This window comes from Panthera tigris, chromosome E2, assembly GCF_018350195.1.
Source record: "Panthera tigris isolate Pti1 chromosome E2, P.tigris_Pti1_mat1.1, whole genome shotgun sequence".
In the NCBI taxonomy this organism is placed as follows: domain Eukaryota; kingdom Metazoa; phylum Chordata; class Mammalia; order Carnivora; family Felidae; genus Panthera; species Panthera tigris.
In genome coordinates this window covers 5676087-5702137 of record NC_056674.1, presented here as the reverse complement: position 1 = coordinate 5702137, position 26051 = coordinate 5676087, and the positions used below count along the sequence as shown (strand labels likewise).

General features: G+C 42.9%; 2 protein-coding genes across 3 annotated transcripts in view; both read left to right on the top strand.

Moving 5' to 3' along the window:
• LOC102953335 (zinc finger protein 665) overlaps window positions 1-8724 on the top strand; it is a 48431-nt gene extending 39707 nt beyond the window's left edge. The window contains exon 4 of one of the 2 annotated variants that reach the window (XM_042970218.1): window positions 7677-8724. In XM_042970218.1, coding sequence (XP_042826152.1) covers window positions 7677-8286 — 610 coding nt within the window. In that variant the 3' untranslated portion in view covers window positions 8287-8724. Of the gene's footprint in view, window positions 1-6994 lie in introns of both variants that reach the window. The other variant, XM_042970217.1, reaches the window with a different exon arrangement.
• A 13558-nt stretch (window positions 8725-22282) lies between these two features.
• Window positions 22283-25754, top strand: LOC122234250 (zinc finger protein 354C-like). The gene is made up of 3 exons (XM_042970023.1): window positions 22283-22414; window positions 22597-22662; window positions 25426-25754. The coding sequence occupies exons 1-3, from the start codon at window positions 22283-22285 to the stop codon at window positions 25642-25644; spliced, it is 417 nt and encodes a 138-aa protein (XP_042825957.1). The 3' UTR covers window positions 25645-25754.
• The last annotated feature ends 297 nt before the right edge of the window (window positions 25755-26051 follow it).

Sequence of the window (26051 nt, the reverse complement as noted above, 5' to 3'; positions counted from 1 at the left end):
GGTCCTGTTTCAACATCCCACAAAGTATAACCCCTTTCCTTAGTCTCTTATCTTCTTTGTCTCTGTCTTGCAGGTCTTCCTTAGTCTGGGAGTGTGGGAAAACCTTGGCTCTCCCTGATTTCATAGTCTCCTGAGTTTGTGTGGTTTTGCCTCTGAAACTTTCTGGGTTGTGAAATACACTTCCTTAGTGTCTGAACTTTTATCCTCGTATTTTCTGTTGTGATAACCTACCCATTATGTACTGGACGACTTGTGTGGTGAACTCTTCCATACAAAGTTTTAGTGGTAAAAAGAACATTCTAGATGCAGAACACTTATATTTAGATGTCACAGCACCATTCTGCTAAGTGGAGTTGTGCCCCAAAGCACCTGAGTAGAGTGGTCAGCATGTTCCAGGATGCTGGCATCGAGTGTAGCATGAGAGCCTGGCTTAGGGCTCCAGGACTTCTGGTTTTTGGAGTGTCACAAAAGTGCCTCTCAAGGGCACAGTGGTAATAGTGATCGAGTACACTAAGGGTCATCCCCCTTTGATTTGGCGTGAAGAAATACAGGAAAGTATTCTAGTGAGATCTTTGTCTGCCTTCAGAAACCCGTCTTTGAGATTGTTGACTAAACTAATGTTCATACAACAGTATTCATTCCATGTGTATGCCCTTGTTCCTCCTCAAGTTAGTGTTGTTAGTCTTATACCTGCAATTGTGGGACTATTTAATCAGTGAATGAATGTTGTCTCATACATTTTACAAGATTTCCTTCTTGAGCGTTAAGGGTTATGGGTGAGCACACCTTTTCCCAAAACCTATATAACCTCTAAAATGGGGTGAGTAAAATCATAGTTACTGTTTCTGCATGAGTTTTGCTTGACATTATAACACATTATTAATAAATGCTTTTCTTTGGGCTCCTGGGTGGCCCACTTGGTTAAGCTTCTGACTCTTGGTTTCAACTCAGGTCATGATCTCACAGTTCCCTAGATCAAGCCCTGCATTGGGCTCTGCACTGACAGTATGGAGCCTGCTTAGAATTCTCTCTCATTCTCTTTATCTGCCCCTCCTCTCCTCAAGCTCGCTCGCTCTCTCTCTCTCTCTCTCTCTCTCTCTCAAAATAAATCAATAAACATTAAAATAATAAATACTTTTCTCTTTTGAATGAATTTGGATTTTAAAATTGGGAATATTGGATATCTTGAGAATATAGTTTTGTTATGAAATGACTGTTAATTCCAGAATTATAAAAATTTCGTCCATAAAGTTATATAAGATATCATCCTTTTCTATAGTATGTTTTAATTTGTCTAAAGATAACTTGTTGGGTTTTATATGAATTTGATATATTTTTTAATTTCGGTTCAAATGTTTTATTTTAGTCATTTCTGTGTATAGATCCACCATGTAACTCTGAGTATACTGAACTAATAGTTAAATATCTAATTTTAGTTTATAGCAACATGACCAATTTCTTTCATGTACTTCTTCATCACTGTTACTTATGGCATAGATCTCCACAAAATTTTTAAGGTTCTGGAAATACCATTTTTCAGTTAACCCATGATTACTATTTTGTTTCTCATCTTCTATTTAACCTGAACTCTAAGGTTCATGGTGTTCTTGTTGATCCACATACCGCTGTCCTGTTGTTCTGCCACCATTATTGTTTCCTGTATTGTTGGTACCTCTGCACAGCCAACCTCTTCCATTGATCTTCTGGAACTGGCAAATATTGTTTCTGCCCTTAACTGCTACTGGTAATACCACCTTCATTAGAAGTTATTCCTTGTTGTTTTGGTCATATGACCCTTAAGGTTATCTATAGTCTCCTGATAATTTTGTGAAGTCAGGGTTTATTAATTTTGGGCAAGTGCACGTTATTTTTATTCATTCGTGATAATTATATGTTTTTTAATACATTTGGTGATAGCATCCCTCACCTCATGGATGTTTCATGGCGATAGATCCAGTGATAGAACTGCAGAGTATGAGAGGAAGCTAGCCTAGGAGACACTGTTATTTTTACGTTATATAAATAGACTTAGTTTCAAATTTTTTAATCTATTGTGAAATTAATAACTTCAGTTCTTAGCTAGTTTAAAAAGAACTTCTAATTAAAGTAGGATTCACATAACATAAAGTTAGCCATTTTCAAGTGAGCAGTTTGTGTATTTACAGGTTGTTCAACTATCATCTTTGCCTAGTTGCACATTTCCATCACTCCAGTTTACCCATTAGGCAGTTTTTCCCCAATTTCCTCTGTCCCCAGTCCCTGAAACATCAGTCTGCATTCTGTCTCTGTTTAATCTGTTTGTAGTTTTTCTTTTTCTATTTTGTCTGGACTCTTCACAGCCCTTTGCAATTCTGTATGTATTTAAAATTTTTTTAATGTTTGTTTTTTTTTTGAGAGAGAGCAGGAGCAGGGGAGGGGTCAGGGGGAGGGGAGGGGGAAGAGGATCCAAAGCAGGCTCCACATTGACAGCAGCGAGTCCAACGTGGGGCTCAAATTCACAAACAGCGAGATCATGACCTGAGCTGAAGTCGGACGCTTAACCGACTGAGCCGCCCAAGCGCCCCATGTTTTCCACTTATTTAAAAATGGTTTTTGGAGTTTTGACATGTCTGTGTAGGATCTCCAGATCACTTTGGTCAATATTACCTTTTTTTTTTTTTTTTTTTTTTTAGGTAGGCTTCATGCCCGGCGTGGAGACCAATACAGGCTTGAACCCACGACCCTGAGATCAAGACCTGAGCTGAGAACAAGGTCATTTAACTGACTGAGCTACCCAGGGCCCTCATATTGCCATCTTGAAAAATATGAAATCTTCCAATCCATAATTATGTATTGTCTTTCTCTTTATTGATGTGTTTAATTTCTCTGAGCAGCATTTTACAGTTTTCAGCCTATAGGTCTTTCACCTCCTTGGTTAAAATTTATTTCACAGTATTTTATTCTTTGGATGGTACTTTATACTTGATACCATGTTTAAAATTTCCTTTTCAGATTGTTCATTATAGTGTGTAAAACACAAGTGAATTTTGGTACCGTATCCTGCAACTTTCCTGACATCTTTTTAAACATTAGCAGGTTGTATGTGTGTTGGGGGGGTATGTCAGTGTGGAGCCCACTTTGGATCCTCTTTCTCCCTCTCTCTTTCTGCCCCTCCTCTGGTCCTGCTCTGTCTCTCAAAAGTAAACAAATGTAAAAAAAATTTTTTTTAAAGAAAGTGCAAAACATGACTCAAAACATACAGAACTGCAAAGGGCTGTGAAGAGTCCAGACAAAATAGAAAAAGAAAATCTATAGAACAGATATATTTTTATATATTTACATATATGTATATTATATATATTTATTTATCTGTGTCATTTTCACACAGAGATAATTTTCCTTTTTCTCTTCCATTATCTATGCTTGTTTTCCTTTTTTCTTGTTTTATTGCTCTGGTTAGAACTTGCAGAATAATGTTAGATACCAGCAGTGAAAGTGGATATTCATGTCTTATTTCTTATCTCAGGGGGAAGTTTTTTACTGTTTCTTAGAGGATATTAGCTGTAGTTTTTCATAAATAATCTTTAAAGGTTGAGGAAAGTCACTTCTGAGTATGCTGAGTGTTTTGTCATTTAAGAGTTCTAGAATTTTTCAGATATTTTGCATACAATGAGATCATTAGGTTTTGTTTTTCTTTTTGTCTTCCTAATATTAATGTGGATTGTAACGTTGATAGATGTTTATGTTGAACTTTCTACCACTGAATTCTTGGAATAAGTCCCTTTTACTTATGTTGTGTTATTTTAATATGCTTTCTATTTAGTTGGCTGGCATTTTGCTGAAGACTTTTACATCTTTATTAATAAGGGTATTGTTCTGTAGTTTTCTTGTGATGTCTTTGTCTGGTTTGGAATCAGAATAATGTTTACCTCAGAATAAACTAGGAAGTGCCATTGTTTATTCCTTGTAGTGTTATTTTAGTTATAAGGAACTTCCTCACCTTTTGTTTCTCTAGTAAGCCTTAATTTCTCCCTTATTTTCAAAGGACAGGGTTTCTGGAGATTGAATTGATTGCCAGGTTTTTGTTTTTGTTTTGTCAACACTTTAAATATGTTATCCCATGGTCTTTTGCTTCATGGTTTGGCTGAACATTCAGCTCTGAAAGTTATTGTGTGTGCTTTCTACATGACGCTTCTCACTTCTTGCTTTCAAGATTCTCTTTTTACCTTTGTCTTTCCACATAGTGATCATGACTTGTTGCAGTGTACGTCTCTGAATTTTTCTTAATTGTGTGTTCATTGAGTACTTAGATTTGTAGATTCATGTCTTTTAACAGTTACAGAATTGTCTATCATATTTTCTCCATATTCCTTTGCCTCCTTCCCTTTCTTTGTGGGACTCTCATTGTTCATATATTGTTCCCCATGATGTTGTCTGCTAGGACTGTTAGACTCTGTTCATTTGTATTCATTCTTTGTGCTGCTCAGACAAGGTGATTTCAAATGACTTCCCTACTAGTTTGCTGAATCTTATTTCTACCTCATGAAATCTGTTACTGAACTTCTCTGTGAAGTTTTTCATTTTGTGTATTTTACATTTTGAGTATTTTACATTTAAACTTGAGAAAGTGTTTTGTTTCATCTTCCACGTTCTATCTCTTTATTGATATTCTCTGTTTATTTAAACACAATTTTTCTGATTTCTTTTTAATTCTTTGCCCATCATTTCCTTTAGCTTAAATAGTTGATTTAAAGTGTTTGTTTAATAATTCCAAAGTTTGGGCTTTGTTAGGGTCAAGCTTTGTTATTATTTATTTTTCTGTATGGGTCGCACTTCATTGTTGTGTTGCCTCCTTTGTACCTTCTTATTAAAAAATGGGACATTATTAGGGCACCTGGGTTGCTCAGTTGGTTGAGTGACCGACTTTGGCTCATGTCATGATCTCATGGTTTGTGAGTTTGAGCCCTGTGTTGGGCTCTGTGCTGACAGCTCAGAGTCTGGAGCCTGCTTCTGATTCTGTGTCTTCCCCTCTCTCTCTCCCCCTCTCATGCTCTGTCTCTCTCTGTCTCAGAAACAAACATTAAAAACAATTTAAAAAAACGGGACATTATGAATATGAATATGCTGATACTTTGGAAATCATAATATTCTCCCTTCCTAGGGTTTTTTATGTCTCTTGTGATTACTGTTGTGTGTTTGTTTCTCTCAACAAATTTTGTGTGGCATATTTTCTTTGCTACAGGTAGCCACTAAAGTCTTTGGTTCGCTTATTGGTCAGCTAGTGATTCAACAGATTTCCTGGAACAGCTGGAACCAAACACAAAACAAACCAACTTTCCATACTTTGTAGATGAGTGTGTGTGTGTTGGGGAGTGCATGAAACACACAGTATAGAAGTTTACAGTGGTGCCTTCCCTTCACTTCTGCTTGCTCAGGATCTGATGGTCAGCAGGAGGTAAAAGCTTGGGGGTTTCTCAGGTCTTCTCATGAGCCTGGTCCTGGACATACCTGTATCCTTCTAGAGTCCCTGGAGTATGTAGGGGGACTTCAGAGCCTTATTCCCCACTGCACCTCACTCCCCAAGGTTTTTCTTAGGGTTTTGGTTTGTCCAGTATTTGCCCCAATTGTTATCCCTTTCCCTAGATGGCAGTGGCTACTACATTTACCTTTAAATATTTGTGACAAATGGCCCCTAGTTATCACTTCCACCTAGATAGAGATGTGAGGTAGGCCAAAGAAGGGTAGACACTTTAAGCCAGTCCCTCAGGGAGCCAGCAGACAGATTGAAACAAACAAATGACTAGTCACAATTCTTTAAAGGCTCCCATCTTCAAGGCCACTTCCTAGCTGGGGTGCAGAGCACAGAGTCACAGCAAGTTAAAACAAATACCTTTTTCTTGATTAAGAGTGTATCTGGTGCCTAGAATCCTGTGACTCATTTCTAGAGGTCTTATAAATTTCATTCTGACAATTTTTGCTAGTTTATCTCCTGCTTTGTAAAAAGAGGTACACTTGGAGTTCCCTTCTTGCCATTTTGATGTCACAGTTCCTCATTGTTAATTTCTGTAATATGACTTATTTATCAGAACTTCTATTTCAAAATATTCATGTTTTCCATTTATGATATTATGTGCTTCTGAAATACAACCTCTTTTTTTCTTATGGGTGAGTTCTTTAGAATTCTGAAGTCCATATATTTTTAATAAATGAACATACTTATTAATTAGTGCTGGATTTGCCTTGGGTTACTAAAGTCTTTATTATTTTTTATTTTGATTAACACTTAATTTTTATGTATATTACAGTATATAACCTCAGTGCACTGATTATTAACATTGCAGAATGCCTGTTTGCATGGATATATTTTTGAAGAAGTATTTCAGGAGAATATTTTACTATCTTCAAAATGTGGTCTTAATATTGTGTACAAAATAAGTATTCAGTTAGCTTTAATATTTATATTTTTTACAAATATGATTCACCTTTATCCCTCTTGTGAGGTTCTGTAAACTTTGGGGTGCCTGGGGAAAATTCTATTATTTCAAGGTAGTTGGAACTTTTTTTTTTTTTAATGTTTATTTTTGAGAGAGACACAGTACAAGTGGGGGAGGGGCAGAGAGAGAGGGAGACACAGAATCCCCAGCAGGCTCCAGGCTCCATGCTGTCAGGAAAGAACCTGACACAGGGCTCAAGCTCACGAACCATGAGATCGTGACCTGAGCTGAAGTTGGCCACCTTACTGACTGAGTCACCGAGGCGCCCCAGGGCAGTTGGAACTTTTGACCACAGAGCTTTTGAACATAGATTTCCCTGAAAATAATTTAAACCATATGTCATCCTTTCTTTACTGAAGAATTTTATGTCTTTTCTGTGTTTGTACATTTGCACGCCATGGTTGAGAAACTTGATAACCCTTGTCAGTTATGAGTTTTACTTTTGGTGTAATACGTTTCAATGTAAATACCCATCTTCAACTCTGGTTAATAAGACGCCTACGATTATTTATATCTTACAGATAAGGCTACTAGATGTGTGGGCAAACAATTACCACCAAAAGACTACATTAATAATGGAGAATTACTGCAAACGTTGACTTTTGAAAGAGACCTAAGTCATGACTTTGATGACTTTGATTTGAAGAAAGACCAGCAAGATGTGAACAAACTTGAGACTCCGTGGATTTATGAAGAAAAATATTATGAAGGAATAACTACATCCCATTATAAAAATCTCACCTGTAGAGAAGACCAACAACATCCTAAATTCTGGAATAATTTCCCTGTAAAGCACAGTGTTTCCATAAGAAGAAGTACATCTCCATATTATAAACATGATATGACAAACAAGGAACTAAACTACATGGTAGGCCATTCAGGAAACAAGTATATGAACTGCTTGGGCAATAAGCTTGGAGTAAGCTTTCATTCACATCTGGCTGAACTGCAGAGATTTCAAACCCAAGAGGAAATTTTTCAAAGTAATCAAATTGAGAAGTCTACCAAAACGTCCTCAGTTTCACCACCTCAAAGAATTGCTTCTAGTGTCACAACCAACATTGTTAATAAATATGGGAAGGTTCTTATGCATCCTTCATTACTGACACAATATGAGAAGACCCCCAGTAGAGAAAAACCTTACAAATGCAATGAGTGTGGGAAGGCTTTTAGCCATTGTTCGACCTTAGCTAATCATCAAAGAATTCATTCTGAGCAAAGACCTTACAAATGTAACGAGTGTGGCAAAGCCTTTAACAGGTTCTCGAACCTCACAAGGCATCAGAGAATTCATACTGGAGAGAAACCATATAAATGTAATGTATGTGGTAAGCATTTTATGATACGTTCCCACCTTTGGGGCCATGAACGAATTCATACTGGAGAGAAGCCTTACAAATGCAATGTGTGTGGCAAAGCCTTTTCTGAGTGTTCAAATCTTGCTCAACATAAGAGAATCCATTCTGGAGAAAAACCTTACAAATGTAATCAGTGTGGTAAGGATTTTACCACCCGTTCACACCTTTGGAATCATGAGAGAATTCATACTGGAGAGAAACCTTACAAATGTAATGAGTGTGGAAAGGCCTTCACTGGGAGTTCAAACCTTACACAGCATAAGAGAATTCATGCTGGAGAGAAACCGTACAAATGTAATGTATGTGGCAAGGCCTTTAGTCAGAATTCAAGCCTTACAGTTCACCAAAGAATTCATACTGGAGAGAAACCTTACAAATGTCATGAATGTGGCAAATCCTTTAAGCAGTATTCAAGCCTCAGTAGACATCAGAATATACATACAGTGAAGGTATAGAAGGTGTGTTAAGACTTTTATTAAATGTTCTCACCTTTGGAGTCATAGGGGAATGAATACTGTGAAGAAACTTTACAAAAGAATGTAGCACGGCCCTCATGCCATGACTTGATCTCAGGATTCACAAGATTTCATGTTGGAAAAAACCCTACAAATATAATTAGGTGGTACATTGCTTAAGCAGGTTCTACAATGTACTGTGCATTAGAGAATTCCTAATAGTGAGAACTTAGTCTAGTTCTTGAAGGTTAATCAAATCAAATGTTACACTCTGCAGGTAAATTAAAAGTCAAAATGCTTTAAAATTCATGAGATGATGGGTGTCAAAGGAGCAGGGACATCTGTGGAAACCCCTTAAGTTTATACAATCTTTTTATTCTTTTGGATTTCTTTTTTTTTGTTTTTAAAAATATTTATTATTTATTTTTGAGAGCTACAGAATGGGGTTGGGGGCAGAGAGAGAGGGAGACACAGAATCTGAGGTAGACTCTAGGCTCTAAGCTGTCAGCACAGAGCCCGATGTGAGGCTCAAACTCACGAACTGTGAGATCGTGACCTCAGCAGGATACTCAACTGACTGAGCCACCCAGGCGCCCCTGTTCTTTTAGATTTCTTAATGAGGTTACTTTATTACTGACTTTGAACCTGTGGTTGAAAATATGTTATTGACATTATGTCTTCATCACAGACGTTTCACATATTGCCCTAACAGTGCCCGTGATGGAACCTTTTGTTTTGGTCCTAATGTAAATGGGTTTTGTTTTTAATTTTCAATTCACATGTTCATTTCTGGTATCTCCGAAGGCAGTTAACTTTTGTACCTTAACCTTGTAGCCTGCAGCCTTGGTGTAAATGGTATTTTATCTACCATACTTTGGGACATTGTATGAAATAGTTCAATGCTTTGGTGACAGGTGCCACTCTGTTTTCTTCCCAGTATAAAAGAACTCTCTGTTATCATACTATTATCAAGTGAATCTTGCAGTCATTAAGTCCAACTTGGTCATGAGGCAGGTTCCTATGGTACTCTGTTGCAATCAGAGTATCTATAGTTTATTAAGATCTCAGAAGCTTTATGCCTAATTTTTATTAGCATATAAAATAAATCTTTGCACAGAATGGAAATGGAAACTGGTCATAGCCAGTATTATAAATAATATACCAGTAATCTAAAATATGAGAACAAGTTATGAAAACACCTAAATGTAAATCTAGATTACTGGAAGAACATTGCCATCCAGCTTTTTCAGTGTATCATGATGGCTAAATCCTGTGATTTGTTACCACCGCCCATAAGTTCAAGTCTTCAGTCTGCTGCTAAACAAGGCATGAAGTTAGTGAAATCACTCAACCCTATGTGCCTTAATTCTTAAGGATGTGTTTGTGAGAGGAACAGACACAACAGCCATATCAAAGATGCAGGGACCTTCAGTGCCATTCAGAGATACATACTTTAAAGTTCCTGACCAATTTATTATTATTGTACTAGTCTAAATTTTTAATATGACTTTATTATTATTATTATTTTTATCTGGAGGAAAAGCTCCTACAGTTAGCAGCACTGCTCACTTTCAGGAAACTTCCCCTAGCTCTCTCTGAGCTAGAGATGGGTCCACACATCCAGACTCTCCCTTTCTCACAATGGGACTCTGAGAGCACATCTACAGCCACCACCACCCCCCCCCACCCCCCCCCCCCCCCCCCCCGCCCCGGGGCCGGTGTGCACCTCAGTGGCTACTCGGATCCTGGAGAACTTGCGGGTAGCCACAGAAGCCTCCTGGGAATTGGGGACTTGGCTGACCAGGATAGCCGGTGTGGATTGGGTCCCAGGGAGAATGCGGGGCTGGTGCACCTGCCCCCCCCATCCAACATCCCTGCAGGCCCTGAGGACTGAAGCTTGGAACATTAGGAAAGCTGGCCTGTTTCCTGAGCAATTTAGCTGGACTTTTCAGAAAAAGGCAGAGCGGGGAGGGTTCCCAGAGGGAGTCAGTCTCCTGTGAGGGAGGGAATGCTACTGGGATGGAAAACAGCAGCTAAGGGCCACCACATGAGCGCATCTGGTCAGAGAACTGCCTCCCCAGCTCCATGCAGCTGCAGATGCACCGGGGCCCAGAGCTCATTCGAAGTGTGGCTGGACAGCACTGGGACTTGACTTTCTCTTCGGTTAGGAAAACCGTGCGGCACGAAGAGGACTAACGGAAGACCCAGTAAGAACGTGGAGCATGACTGGGGCTGATTTCTGTCCGCCTAGTGAATCTTCCCCTTTGGTCACCATTAAACAACTTCCGTTTAATGTCAGCTTGGAAGTAGGTCCTTGGTTCTGTGACGGTGTAGAGACTTCCACTTTATGGAAAACCGCCAAGAACCAGATTCACCCAGCTTGCTCGCACAGCTCAAACACGGAAGTGTAGGGCTGATTCCCCCCAACACGATGGCCGCCCCCACATTCCCTGCAAGCAAGATTATTTACTTACATACATGCTCAGGTGCCTTCCTCCAGCCCTTTAGCCTCCAACTCTCGCTAATTTTTAGTGAAAACCAAAAGATTTTGAGCCCCTTACCTGCAGCGACGGAAGCACTATTTCCATCGGGTCCTGCTCGCTCCGCTCATGCGTTCCCCACATCTGAGCCCTGTCTGGTTGGGGAAGCCAGGGTGTGGGCCAGACCTTGGGAAGCCCAAAGGGAGCGACAAGCCGAAGCCTTCGCACGGTAAGGACTGTCACTGCCCCTTTGCAGTCCCTTGATTGTCCCGCACGCCTCCTTTCAGTCTCCTGCTCCCAAGGTGGTTCCGCGGGACCAGCAGCGGGGTTGGCCTTGCGCGCACCGAGGGCTTGGGGAGTACACGGGGTGGCCGAGCGGCCCACGCCACCCCAGGAGTCCAGCTCTTCCGGGTCAGGAGCGGAGCGCTGGGGCAACCACTGCTCCGCGCGGAGAGGCCTTCCAGCCTTCGGGGGATGAACTCTAGCTGGCACTCGGGGTGTCTGTGGGCAACTTCCCCGGGCCAGAAACGGAGGCGGAAGCTGAGGGACCAGGAGGCAGAGCCCGGAGCGCATGGCGGCCGAGTCAGGCGGGTCCCAAAGCCCAAGCAGTAGGTTCTCAGCCGCGCTGCAGTCAAGGGTGCTGCCCGCGGACTCAGCTGACTTCCAGACGTGCCCCTGGAAAGAAGGGTCCCCCGCAGCCAGTGACTTGTAAATTTTACCAGCAGCAAAATTCCCCATAAACAAAATGGATCTATGACTTTGACTTATAATGGGCTTCTTCCCAACTGTGGAGTGTTTAGTGAAAGTGCCACTAGTCACTTATTTGCTTGTGAACATGGGAGTCCGTGCTGAAATCTTCCATGCCAACATGGCTGGTTGTCAATATTACGATCACCAAGTCTATCCTTAGCACTGTATGTTTTTTAAAATGCAAGAAAAAAAACACATGGAATGATTTGATAATAGGATTGGATTCTCGTTCAGTTACACCTGAGTGACTTGCTGACATTTAAAACTGAGGATGCACATTGTAAATGTAATCAGGTAAATACATGTAGCAAGATGGTTTCTTAGTTTCACAAACTGAAGGAAGCTTTGCTGGTGTCAAAACTAACATTGGCATAAATGTGGGAAGTTTTGATCTATCCCCCCTTTTCTAAAGCTACATGGGTTAGTTTTGTGCAAGCAAGGGAGGGGCAGAGAGAAAGAGGGAGATACAGAATCTGAAGCAGGCTCCAGGCTCTGAGCTGTCAGCACAGAGCCGGATGCAGGGCTTCAGCTCATGAACCACCAGATCATGACCTGAGCCAAAGTCAGATGCTTTAACCCACTGAGCCACCCAGGTGCCTCATGTTAAATAGATCCATCCTTTGTTGATAATTAAATATCACAGTTGTACATATTAGAAAAGAACTTGGCAATCGCTTCTCGGCCTTTTGGCTAAGATCAAGTGTGTAGAAAACAAGTTGGCAAATGTAATGAATTTGGAAGGTCTTTAGACAGGATGAATCTTCGCTAATCAGAAATTCATACTGGGAGATCTTAAAATTATACTCAGTGGGCCACTGTATTTAACCAAGGGGTCAAACATTACTAAAACCAGCAAATACCTCAGAGAAATCTTAAAACGTTTTCATCCAAAATTCAATCCTGTGGGATCATCACAATATTAATTTTTTTTAACATTTATTTATTTTTGAGAGACAGAGACAGAGCATAAGCGGGGGAGGGGCAGAGAGAGAGGGAGACAGAATCCAAAGCAGGCTCCAGGCTCCGAACTGTCAGCACAGAGCCCAACGCGGGGCTTGAACTCATGAACCATGAGATAGATCATGATCTGAGCCAAAGTTGGACACTCAACCGACTGAGCCACCCAGGTGTCCCCAGGGTATTAATTTCTGAGTGAAAACTTAAGAATTTTATGAGTAATGATACTTTAACCATAGTAAATGTTAAGTAATTCAAATGAAATGAACATCAAAAGGCTATGACTAATGCTTAAAGCTTATGAAACACTATGTAATATATAGAACAGTGAAACCTTGTAAATTTAATATATGTTTAAAATACATATCCAAAACACCTTTATCTCATTAACATTTCTTACAGGGGAATTCATCTTTAACATGAATGTATTTTAGAGAAACCTGTATTTCATGGTGTATAGTAACTAATGGATATTCTCTTAAAGGTTATTGAAAGTATAAATAAAACCATTGGAATATTGATAACTAGCTTCACTTTCTTTAGGGTTCATATAATGAGAATACACATGCCTATCAAATGCCCCTGGAAATATTGCAAAAGTATTTAAATGAAAACTAACTCAATAGTCTTCTAAAGAATGTATATGTTAGAGAGTTTTATAATCCACACCTCACAGAGCATTCAGAAATAGAAAACAGAAGTGCCAAAATATAAAATAATTTTTGTATAAAAACACGTTACTTTGGCTAAAAGTAAAGTGGATTTGAAATTATATTTGGAAATTATTGAGCAATGAATTATAATGTCACAAAAGTTCAGCTCAAAGTTATTTGAATTTATCAGTCATGTTAGGTGTGGAATGCAATGAGAAATATAAAGAACTCAGGGCGCCTGGGTGGCTTAGTAGGTTAAGTGTCTGACTTTTGATTTCAGCTCAGGTCATGATCTCAAAGTTCGTGGGTTAGAGCCCCACATTGGGCTCCAAGCTGACAGTGTGGAGCCTGGTTGGGATTCCCTCTCTCCTTCCCACGTGCTCTCCCTCTCAAAATGAATATATAAATAAAAATACAGAGAACTCAACTTAGATCTATGTTTTAAAGGGATTTTTTATGGTTTTTAAATTTTTATTTTATTTTTTTAAAATTTATTTATTGTTTAATTTACATCCAAGTTAGCATATGGTGCAACAATAATTTCAGGAGTAGATTCCTTAATGCCCCTAACGCATTTAGCCCATCCCCCCTTCCACAACCCCTCCAGGAACCCTCTGTTCTCTATATTTAAGACTTTTATGTTTTGTTTCCCTTCCTGTTTTTATATTATTTTTGCTTTTCTTTCCCTTATGTTCATCTGTTTTGTATCTTAACTTCCTCAGGAGTGAAATCATATGATATTTGTCTTTCTCTAATTTCTCTTAGCATAATACTCTCCAGTTCCATCCATGTAGCTGTAAATGGCAAGATTTCATTCTTTTTGATTGCAGAGTAATACTCCATTGTGTGTGTGTGTGTGTGTGTGCGTGCGTGTGTATACAACACATTAAAAAATTTTTTTTTTCAATGTTTATTTATTTTTGAGAGGCAGAGAGAAACAGAGCATGAGCAGGGGAGGGACAGAGAGAGAGGGAGACACAGAATCCGAAGCAAGCTCCAGGCTCTGAGCCGTCAACACAGAGCCTGACGGGGGGGGGCTTGAACTCATGAATGGTGAGATCATGACCTGAGCCCAAGGCAGACACTTAATCGACTGAGCCACCCAGGTACCCCAACAACACATCTTTTTTATCCATTCATCCATCGATGGACATTTGGGCTCTTTCCATACTTTGGCTATTGTCAACAGTGCTGATATATATATATATATATATATATATATATATATATATATATATATACATATATATATATATATATATATATATATTTTTTTTTTTTTTTTTTTTTTTTTTTAAGCAATGGTTAGTGACCTAAATTATCACATGTCTTGGGGAGCCTGGGTGACTCAGTCGGTTAAGCGTCAGACTCTCGATTTTGGCTTCAGGTCATGATCTCATGGTAGTGGCCATGTCAGCCCAGAGGCTGCTTGGGATTCTCTCTCTCTGCCCTTCCCCTGCTCACAATCTCTTGCACTCTCTCTCAAACATTAAAAAAAAAAAAAAAAATCATCTACCACACCCTAGTGTGTGCCTATGAATGTCTCTGGAAATAAGCACATGGTGAAAGTCGATATAGTGGAAATGAGGTTCTGAAAAATGTCTGTAAAAATGGCACATTTCACATTGGTAGGTTTTCACATTTCATATTTCAGTTTGCATCTCCTGCACAGACAGGTGGACTCCTTGGCTTAGTTAAATTGCTTAAATTAAATTCTAGCAGAGGAGCAGTTCCTGGATCCAGCCGTGGCCCCACATCACTCCGCACCCAGGACCAGGTCCCAGACAGCAGAGCCCAGCTCGCCTCTCCCAGGAGGCCAATCTCTACCTCTATAACAAAAGCGTTTTAACGAAAACTGGCTCACCTTGATAAAACGTAAACATGTTCGCTTTCAACACACGTGGCCCACACAACTCTGAGCTCTACCTCAAATTGTTGGAGACATCGACTCAAAACAGGCAGGGAGCAGTCCAGTGACACAGGACACAGAGATTCCAAAAAAGACTCCTCCTGGGAGCTCCGCCCACCCCGTCCAGAGGTCCCGGACTCACCCCCAAGGGACCAGCCAGGGCAAACTTACGGGCGATTCCAGGGCTACAAGCTGTCAGCACCGCTCCCTCCGCCCGGGCTCCAGGGGCCTATTTCCCCATCTCATTACCGGAAGCGGTCCCCAACCTCCGACCCATCCTGCGACCCGGAACTGCGACCCAGGTCTGACCAGGACCGGCGGGCGGTTGCCGGAAGCGCTCCTCCCAGGCCCCGCCAAGGTGAGCATCCGGGCTAAATATTATTCATAACCTATTCATAACTATATAAATAACTATTCATAACTTGCCCATTGCCAGAGCGCTTCGTCAGCCACGCCCAAGGCGTGTAACTTATCGTACCCAACACGTGGCCTGTAGTGCTCTCCCTAGGGCCCGCCTCAGCCCTGCCCTTCCACTAACGCGCACGCGCAGCGTTTAACAGGCCGCTCACACAAGTGGCCAGAGAGCTTATAAGGTCATCACAGCGTCTGGGGTCTCAATGCACGTTAGCGTCGCCTCCCCCGCGCCTCCCACCGCGGTGAGTGGCGTCGCGGACACACCGAACCCTGCGGCTGGCTCGGGGGTCCCGGATGGTTTCGGTTCGGATCTTTCGGAGTCGGTCCCCGCCTGTGGTGCGCGGGGCCCTCGGGCCTTCAGACGCCGCCTGCCGCCTTGTGTCCCTGGGCACCCGTGTCCCCCGCGCCGCGTGAGTCTCGGGAGATGGGCGTGCGGGGTGGATGGCAGCGCTCGGCGCCTGTGCCCGCAGCCTGGCAGGTCTGGGCCCATCGGGGCTCGGAGTCTGGCCCTGGGGTGGCGCAGACCCCGCCGCCTCCTAGGAGTCTCCCCCGCAGCCCCGCATGTGATGGGAGGACGGATGCCCGGGAAGAGCACGCTGTTGAGCAGGGGCTTTCAGGAGCGGGACCGAGGACGGGAGAGCGCGGGGTGTCAGAGCGCGGGTCACGTCCCGCACGCGAGGCTGAGGGGCCTCGTGGAAGCCGTGACTGCGGCAGGGAGGCCAGGGATGAGGAGAGAGAGACAGAATGAGGGAGGGAAGATCAGTGAGAGGGTCGACACACAGGGACCGTGGGAGCGAACGCAGTAACTCGGGAGAGTGGCAGGCGGAGAAGAGAAAAGAGCGAAACGTGGAGAAAAGGGAGGCGCCCCAGGACAAGGGGAGCCAAATAGCGAGCACAAGCAGAAGTGGGGCCACAAGAGCGAGGCGCTTCGAACGCAGAGCGGGAAGGAGCAAAAGGTTGCGGGCGGGCGAGGCAGAGACAGAGACAGCAGGAGAGGGTAGGATGACAGCGGGGAGAGAAACAGCGGTGCGAGATCCGATGGGGGTGCCAGTGAGCCGGGCGGAGGGGGTGTAACCGGAAAGCGGGAATGGAACAGGGAGAGCAGAGGGGACACCGGTGGGGGCAGAGAGAGGCAGAAACGTATGGCGAGTGGAACAGTCAGAAAGACTGGGGAGAAAGAGTAGGACAAGGCGAAATAGGTGTGAAGAGTTCCCCGGAAAGTGTAGGTGTAGGGAAAGGAAGACCTACAATTCAAGAAGAACAAAAACCAACCAATTTAAAGATGAGCAAAAGGAGCACCTGGGTGGCTCAGTCATTTAAGGAGCTGACTCTTGATTTCTACTCTGGTCATGATCTCAGAGTTCCTGGGTTTGAGCCCCACGTTGGGCTTGGTGCTGACAGTAGAGAGCCTGCTTGGGATTCTGTGTCTCTCCTTCTCACGACTGTGCGCTCGCTCTCTCTCTCTCTCTCTCTCTCTCAAATAAAAAAAAAACAATTTTTGGGGCGCCTGGGTGGCGCAGTCGGTTAAGCATCCGACTTCAGCCATGTCACGATCTCACTGTCCGTGAGTTCGAGCCCCGCGTCGGGCTCTGGGCTGATGGCTCGGAGCCTGGAGCCTGTTTCCGATTCTGTGTCTCCCCCTCTCTCTGTCCCTCCCCCGTTCATGCTCTGTCTCTCTCTGTCCCAAAAATAAAATAAACGTTGAAAAAAAAAAATTAAAAAAAACAAACAAACAAAAAACAATTTTTTTTTAAATAAAAATGGGCAAAAGACGCTTCTCCATAGAAGAGATATACAGATAGCCAGTAAGCTCGTGAGAAAATGCTCAATATCCGTAATCATTTTGGAAAGCAAATAGAAACCACAATGAGATACCTTCACAGTTTTTGTGATATGTATTATAAAAAAAAAAAAAAAAAAAAAAAAAAAAAAAAAAACACCTCGAAAGGGGCACCTGGGTGCTTCAGTCAGTTAAGCATCTGACTTTGGCTCAGGTCATGATCTTGCGGTTTGGGAGTTTGAGCCCCATGTTTCACTCTATGCTGACAGCTCAGCCTGGCCTGCTTTGGATTCTGTTCCCCCTGTCTGCCTGTCCCCTACTCGTGCTTTGTCCTTCTCTGTCTCTCAGAAATAAACATTAAAAAAAAAAAAAAAAAAAAAAACTGAAAATAACCAGCATTGGAGAGGATGTGAAGGAATTGAACTCTCTGTGCCTTGATGGTGGGAAAGTAATGGCGTACCCTCTCTGGAAGAGAATGTAGTGATTTCCCAAAAAGATTAAAGATAGAATTACCATATGATCAACCAATTCCACTTCTGAGTATGTACCAATGAAATAGAAAGCAGGGACCCGAACACGTATTTTTATACCTGTGTTCATGACAGATACAGCCCACATGTGCGTCAGTGGATGAATGATGAACAAAATGTATATACATCCAACAGAGCCTTGTTCAGCTCAAAAATTTAGGAAGGGGGGACGCCTGGGTGGCTCAGTTTGTTAAGCGTCCGACCTCAGCTCAGGTCATGATTTCATGGTTCGTGAGTTTGAGCCCCGCATCGGGCTCTGTGCTGTCGGCTCGGAGCCTGGAGCCTCGAGCCTGCTTCAGATTCTGGGTCTCCTTCTATCTCTGCCCCTCCCCCACTTGTGCTCTGTCTCTGTCTCTCAAAAATAAATAAATGTAAAAAAAAAAAAATTAAAAATTTAGGAAGGAAATTCAGAAACAGTCTACAACATAGATAAACTATGAACATATGTTTATTGAAATGAGCCAGACACAAAAGGACAAATGTGTTTTTCCAGTTATGTAAAGTACCTGAAGCAGCCAAATTCAGATATAGAAAGTAGAGTGGTGGTTGCCACAGGGGGACAGGGAGGTATGGCAGTTATTGTTTAAGGGGTATATATATATATGTATTCAGAGCACTTACCCTCCTCTCATGGCTACCTGTGCCTCAGTCACATTTGCCTTTTCTCTGTTCCCACACAGCAACGTTTTTTTCTGTCTCGAGTCTTTTTCCCTGCACTTTTTGTTCCTTGGCCATGATGACTCTGGCTCTTTATCCTTCAGTCTGCAGGGACAGGAGTGCGTTGGTCCTGACGGGGTGGATCCAGGAGCTGTACCTTAGCATTGCTCCGCAAGTGACTTGTGTAGGCCGTCTTGAGGGTGTAAGATTCATTATGCAACCAACAGTGGAATTACAGGGAAAATAGAGGTGATTTTGGAGGTTATTTTTGGTCTTTTAGGGGAACTCTTATGGTTAGGGTGGAAGTCAAAGTTTTATATGCATTTGGGAGGATACAAATGATAATTTGAGGTGCTTCCATAGAAGATGCCGGGGTCTTGTTGGGGTATGTACATCATTGGAGATGTTATTTTATTTAGTAGATTACAGAGGTGCCAACATTTGGGGTGGGGTCACTGTGAATGAAAATACAGCTTCAGGGATCAGTGGGTCTTTGGGCGTTTTTATGTGTATTATTCTATCATAAATGCTTGAGTTATTGGGGCCTGGAATATGTTGTGGGATTCCATAGCTGAATAGAAGGATCCTGATGGTGTCTCCAGGGAATGCATTGGCTTCCATGGGAGGCTTGTAAGAGTGTCTGAGTCCAGGGCTGCCTGGGTGGCTCAGTCAGTTAAGCATCTGACTTCGGCTCAGGTCATGATCTCACAGTTTGTGAGTTCAAGCCCCACATCAGGCTCTGTGCTGGCAGCTCAGAACTTGGAGCCTGTTTCAGATTCTGTGCCTCCCTCTCTGTCTGCACCTCCCCTGTTCATACTCTCTTTCTCTCTCTCAAAAATAAAAAAAAAATTAAAAAAATTAAAAAAAAAAAACTAAAAAAAAGGAAAGAGAAGGGTTATTTCCCCCCAAGGCACACATTCACCCTACATACATGATTCCCCCTTTGTCCTTCATCTTTTCTGGAATGGCAGAGTGGTGCTTTTCCAAGTGGGTGACCTGAGGGACAAAGCTGGTTTGTCTGTCTGTGCCTCTCCTGTGTCCCCTCCTTCCAGTTTTCCAGCTTCCCCTGTACTGTTCTGTTCACACACACACAATCTGCTCCACCTCTCAGTTTGCACAGTCGTAGACCAAATAAGTCAGCATCTGGGCTGTGAATATTTCAGCCAAATGTCATTGCAAAGTCAGAAATCTTTGACACCAGGACCATCGCCATCAGTGGCTCTCAGCAGCCCAGAGGCCTCTGCTCTTTCTGCAGAGTTCAGGCTCCTTTATTGCTGGAGTGGGTGTGCTCCGCCCGAGGTGGCTACGGCAGTGGTTCAACCGACTCAGTTTCTTAAGTGTGCCTTTCTTACCTGCTGGGGGTGAGGATAGTGGTCTCAGTGAAGGACCCTTGGCTCTGGCCTCTTCTGGTGCCCCTGGCTGGCTCGCTCTTCACTTGTGAGAAGACCATGCTAAGGACAACCAGGACCCTTGTAGACATCAAGGACCCTTGCGTAAACCACTGCATGAAGGTTACACTAGAGACCTTCAATCATTCATTCTGTGTGTGTGGGGCCCAGGCTTTTCTTCTCTGCTGTAGGGGGATAAATGGTAAACATGAATATGCCCTCCTCACCTTTTCAGGTTATTTTAAAAGATGGCGACAGACAAACCTTTCACTTACTAAGAGCCACGCAAATTAAACACCTGCAAAGGACTGATGTAACCATTCCCTTGCAAACCCTTGACCTCCTTGCTTTCTCCTCCATATCATCATCTCCTCCAGCTCTGCTTACTTATTGTGTCCGTCTTCCATCAGAGCTAGAGGAAAACATAAACCAAGGTTGACTGGTCTCCCTTCAAATTCCTGGACCACCTCCTCTGGAATTTCCCTACTTGCCTACCATACCTTTTCTTTCAGGGCCCCCGAGAAGGCCATCTGCTCCTTTCCTGTCTTCACTTCAGTCCAAGATGGTCTGTCTGAGCACCTGGGAACCATGAGAAAGAGATCTTCCCTGATTGGGCCACCTACAAGCCTCATGCATCTGGGTCTTCTCCTTCACTGTGGACGAGGAATAGACCGCCCTCTCACACAGCTGTCCTCCACCCTGACGGTGTACACCACTTCCCAGACACCTCAAATCTCAGCATGGACATTGTATCCTACCAAATTGTGCTCAGTTTTTACCTCTAGGGAAGTATTTTAGCCATCATGCGCAGATTGTAGTATAGCCCAACCTTAACAAAGCCCTTCATTCACTCTCTCTCTCATCTTCACAACAACAACAAAAATTTTCTTTTATGGACATTGTCTTCTTTACTAAGAGCCCTTTGCTCCTTTTCAGAGCAAAATACACAAAAATTGTCTATGTTCTCTTCAGTCTTCCCTGTAATTAACACTGACCCTCATCCAGTCAGGGCTTCCCAGCTGTTGTTCCACTCTCCGTGTCAGAGGCACTGATGTCCTCTCATTTCACAGAAACGCTGGCTAATTGGCTCTCCTCATCTGTCTGAGCAGCAACATGTTGAACACTGATGACTCCTTCTTCCTTTAAAGACATTTTTTTAAGGCTTTTGGGACATCCCACTATTGACAGATCTTATCTATCATCTGTGTGTCCATTTCAGTTTTCTTCTCCCCACCATGTTCACTTCTCAGTTTCCTCTGCTGATTTTTCCTAAACTCCCTGCTCCCTGATTGGGGGAGGGCCCCATAGCATAGTCTTGGACCTCTTCTCTTCTCCATCTATACCTGGTGACTTTCCATGTCACCTTATCTCAGGGCCTTAAACCCCCTCAGTCTCCCAGTTACACACTCCATCTCAGACCTCCCTGAACTCCAGATTGTGTTGTCCAGCTGTCTCCTTGACACGTCTGCTGGGACTTCTAACAGGCATCTCCACCTTAATGATGTCCAAACATGAGCTCCTGAACTCCCCCAATTATGTTCCCTGCAGTCCTCCACTTCTCAGTCAAGAGTAGTGCCATCCGTCCTGGGGCTTAGGTGACCATCTTGGCATGTTTTCAAATTCCAGAGCATATTACATTAATTGTGTGTGTTTTTACTTAAGACAGAATAAAAAAAAGGGGTGGGGCGGACACCTGGGTAGCTCAGTTGGTTAACTCAGTTTTGGCTCAGGTCATGATCTCACGGTTCGTGCAATGCCAGTGCAGAGCCTACTTGGGATTTTTTCTCTTTCTCTCTCTTTCTCTCTCTCTCCCCCCCCCCCCCACTTCTGCATGTGTGCATGCACACTTTCTCCCTAAAAATAAACGTTAAAAAAAAGAAATAGATTAAAAGAAAATACATTAATATGGGTAAAACACTACATGGTTTCCAAAATTCAGTTGGGATAGGGGAGAACAGTGTCTGAAGACAATGGCCGGCTGGCTATTCCTGATCTACTTCTGTGACCTAATACCCGGCTTGTTTCTTCCTCCCTCGCTGGGATAGAGGCACTCAAAGGTCTGCTCTTCCTGGGGCCAGGGTCAGCACTGCCTCAGGGCTTTCCCAAGGGTGGTCCCTCTGCCTAGAATTCTGTGACTCCTCAAATGCACGTGGTGAACTTCTTTCCCCAGGTCTTTGTCTTGATATCACTTTCTTGTGGGGCCATCTCTGACACTGCCCTGTCACATCCTAGCCTCGTCCCTACCCCGGCTCTGGTCTGTAATGCCTGCTCCGCATGGGTCTCTCTGCTCCTTCCTCTTCCACTGTCTGGATACAGGGGACAGGGGCCCAGGAGAGAGCAGAGCCTCAGGTGGGAGGTGTGCTGGGCTGGTGCCCTCTGAGTGGTGCTCGACCCTGGCTTTGCATTGGATTGCTGAGGCATTTTGTAGTTACCTCTTATGCCCAGTCACCAGGAATTCCCTTTCTTGTGTTTGGGATGATGGGGAACAGACTCTGTGGTGTTGAAAATGCCCCAGGTGATTCTAATTTGTATCCAGCATTGGGCCCCAGGGCCTTAGCTCATCCATTAATGAGGAATGAACCAGCCCCGGATCTAGAGACAGGGAGAGAGGTGAGGCGGGCTGTCCTTGACATGGGGTGTTATTGGGGGAGCCTGTGACTCCAAGGGGAGGGTTAGTGCAGCCCAGATCCCCCCTGCTGCAGCTTGTGTGTGTGCCTCACCAGGAGGGGAGTGCGTTCTGCAGAAAGAGGTCTCTGTGTAGCAGTTTACTGTTCTGAACCCCTCTTTGGCAGTGGGCAGCAGAGGGCCGTGTCCCACATGGGGAGGTCTACCTGTCTGTGGTTGTGGCACAGAAAGGGGTAAGTTGACTCTAAGCGTTAAACAGCATATATTTGACACTCAGGTTTGACGTCTCAAGACCCCTTTTGAGAATCACTGAGAAGGAAGAGGAGGAAAGCCTAGGAGTCAGGAATAACTTTCTCAGGTAAAGTCACATCTGGGTTCCTTGTTCTGTCCTCTCCGTCCTGTACCACCACTGGGCCATGCTCATCTCACTCTGAAGCGTCCCCCCTGACATGCTTGCTCACGCTCACCCCAGGACCTTATCTCAGCCCCTCTATCTCCACGCAGATTCCAGCTCCTACAATTCTGTGGATGTATTTAATGGAGATTGGATTTACATGTTGCTATTTTAAAAAAGTTTTTACAAGGTTTTTGTCGTAGGCTAAGAGAAAAACATTGACAGTTTTATTTACATTTAGTACAATTTATACATGTTCGTTGTACTAGAAATGCTGAAATGCACACGAAATGCACAAAATCATAGATAATGAAGATTTATCTAAACATAGATGTCATTTAGAGACTGGTACTTTGATTTCAGTTATTTTCAGTGTGTTTCATTTCATAAATAATTTTTATTTATTTTAACTCTGAAAGTATGCCTGACATGTTTTCCATGGCCTTTAATTCTTTTTTGCACCATCACCTAAATGAGATAACAGCAGTAGGAATACTTTGTGTGCACATGCACGTGTGCAGACATATATATTGATCTTTATCCGTGTTTATTTTTCAGCCTTGAACTTGTTTCAGGTTTTCTCCACTAGGAAGCCCTCTGTCAACACACTCTTACTGTTGTGTCCATTACTTCACTGTGTGGTGCCATGGGTTCCATGCTAAAGCCTGACAACTTGTTCAGGTCTGGGCTCTGTCACTTATTATCTATATGACTTGAGGCATGTTCCTTAGAGTGTGTGTGACAGAATTGGGTCCTGTATAAAATGGGAACAAATACTAATTTAATTGGATGCTATATCCTTTTACAAGTTAAAACTTGTAAAGCATCAGAGTAATGCTTACCATATGGGAAATGTTCAAAACTTTTAGTGAGTTCTGTAATTATTAGCTTCCCATCTTTCCAGTTTTTACCTTTGGTGATGCCTGTATGGACTTGGTCATCCCTGAAGACACTACTCATGCCCTAGCTCATGGAGAAATTAGCTGTCATTTGGTGTATACAACATACTATCTAGAACTTATAATAGTTCTAGATATAGAACTCATATAATCATACTATCTAGAACTTGCATATAATCTACCATTGAAGGTTTTTCGTTTGTGTGTATTTTTTTCCCTTCCTTCACATAATGTTAAGTCTGTATGTTGGGGTACATTATGGAGATGATATAAATCCACCATTCTTCCTGGGCCAGCTATTGTCACTTAGGGCCCCGTTTAGTAATTTGGGGACTAGAAAATCATTCTGTGGATGGGTGATACTGCTAACTTCCAGAGCTAATGCAGTGTCCATTTGTTCCCCTTTATTCCATGAAAATATCAGTGGAAGGTGAGCAAACATCCTTAAGCCTCCGGCATACTTAATTCTTTGTCCTAATGGGAAGATCATGTTGTCTTTTCTTCTGTACCATTATTTCTTTCTAGTATGTGATGATTTCATGAAATTTTCTTGTATTCTCTCAAAAGTAAAAACAAAAAAACAAAAAGCATTTCCTTAGATATTCTTTGCTTCCCAGTACATTGTTTACAAAAGTATGTTCATCCTCAGAGTATCAGTTTCCTTTTTTTTTTTTTTTTAAAGTTTTTATTCATTTTTTGAGAAAGAGAGACAGAGTGTGAGTGGGGAAGGGGCAGAGAGAGAGGGAGACACAGACTCTGAAGCAGGGTCCAGGCTGCTGTCAGCACAGAGCCCTACACACGGCTTGAACTCCTCAACCATGAGATCATGACCTGAGCCAAAGTCAGACACTTAACCGACTGAGCCTCCCAGGTACCGTTTTTCTTTGTTTTCTAGTTGAAGCCATACATAGAATGACCATCAAAAGTACCTTTCAGGGGCGCCTGGGTGGCTCAGTCGGTTGGGCATCCAACTTCACTCAGGTCATGATCTCACAGTTCATGAGTTCGAGCCCCGTGTTGGGCTCTGTGCTGACAGCTCAAAGCCTGGAGTCTGCTTCAGATTCTGTGTCTCCCTCTCTCTCTCTGCCCCTCCCCTGCTCATGCTTTGTCTCTCTCTGTCTCAAAAATAAAATAAAAACATTTAAAAAAAAATTAAAAAAAAAAAGTACCTTTCATTTCCACCCAGTCACAATATTGTACCCTCAGCTTCTCCATTCCACTAAGTATATGTAGAGTTACTACTTATCATTACTTTTCTTTTGTTTTAATCATTTTATTAAATTTAGGAATATTGGCAAATAGCATCAATCTAGTTTGAGGGATGTAGGCTAATGATTGGATATTTGTATATACTGTGAGATTGTCACCACAGTAAGTCTAATTGACATCCATCACCATACGTTGTTACGGCATTTTTTTTCTTATGATCGGAACTTTTCAGATCAACTCAGCAGTTTTCATATATACAGTATTGTATGTATATTTTCTTTTCTTGCACAATATTGTAAAATCTCAGAGTGTAGCTAAGGGAAATTCTCTGATGGAAAGTATAAAATCAGGGATATATGACTTGCTGAAAATGATCTTTTGTAGATTATTCCAGCACTCATTTCTAGTTGATGCTTATACCTCTCTCCTCCTCTCGTTTTTGTGAAAGAAGTACTCTCCTGATGGCCTCTTGGTGAAATGTGCTTTCATTTCAGGAACTGTTGACATTCAGGGATGTGGCCATAGAGTTCTCTCAGGAGGAGTGGGAGTGCCTGGACCCCGCTCAGAGGGCCTTGTACCGGGACGTGATGTTGGAGAACTACAGGACCCTGGTCTCCCTGGGTGAGGATAGTTTCCCTGCAGAGGTTGGGAACTGCTCTAGGCTACCTTTGTGTTTCTTTTGGGAGGCGCTTGAGAGTCCCTGCCCTGTTTGACTGAGAGTGAAGCCCTGTTGATCCAGAAATGAAAAGCTTCACACCGAGGTGTCTGGATTTGAAGTGCCCCCTTTCTTCCGATGATGTGCTCACTACATGCAGGTTAGTGGTGGCGCTAGAAGTTGAGGAGACACAAGACTTTATGTCAAAACTTTGACACATCGGATTGCCTGGTTTTACTCCTGTACTCTTGATTCAGTAGTGCTGGGAAGAGAGCTGGATATCTGTGTATGTCAGACATTCAAGCATTTGGAAGATGTAGGTCGGTGACTGAACAAGTCTGTGAAATGCTATTCACAACCCGCCTGTGTTGAATGTCCTTGGTCTCAGCTGTCCAGGAACTGGGATTAATTTATGGAAAAGCTGCAGGGCATCATCTACCGGTTTCCATGTCAGCAAGACCCTCT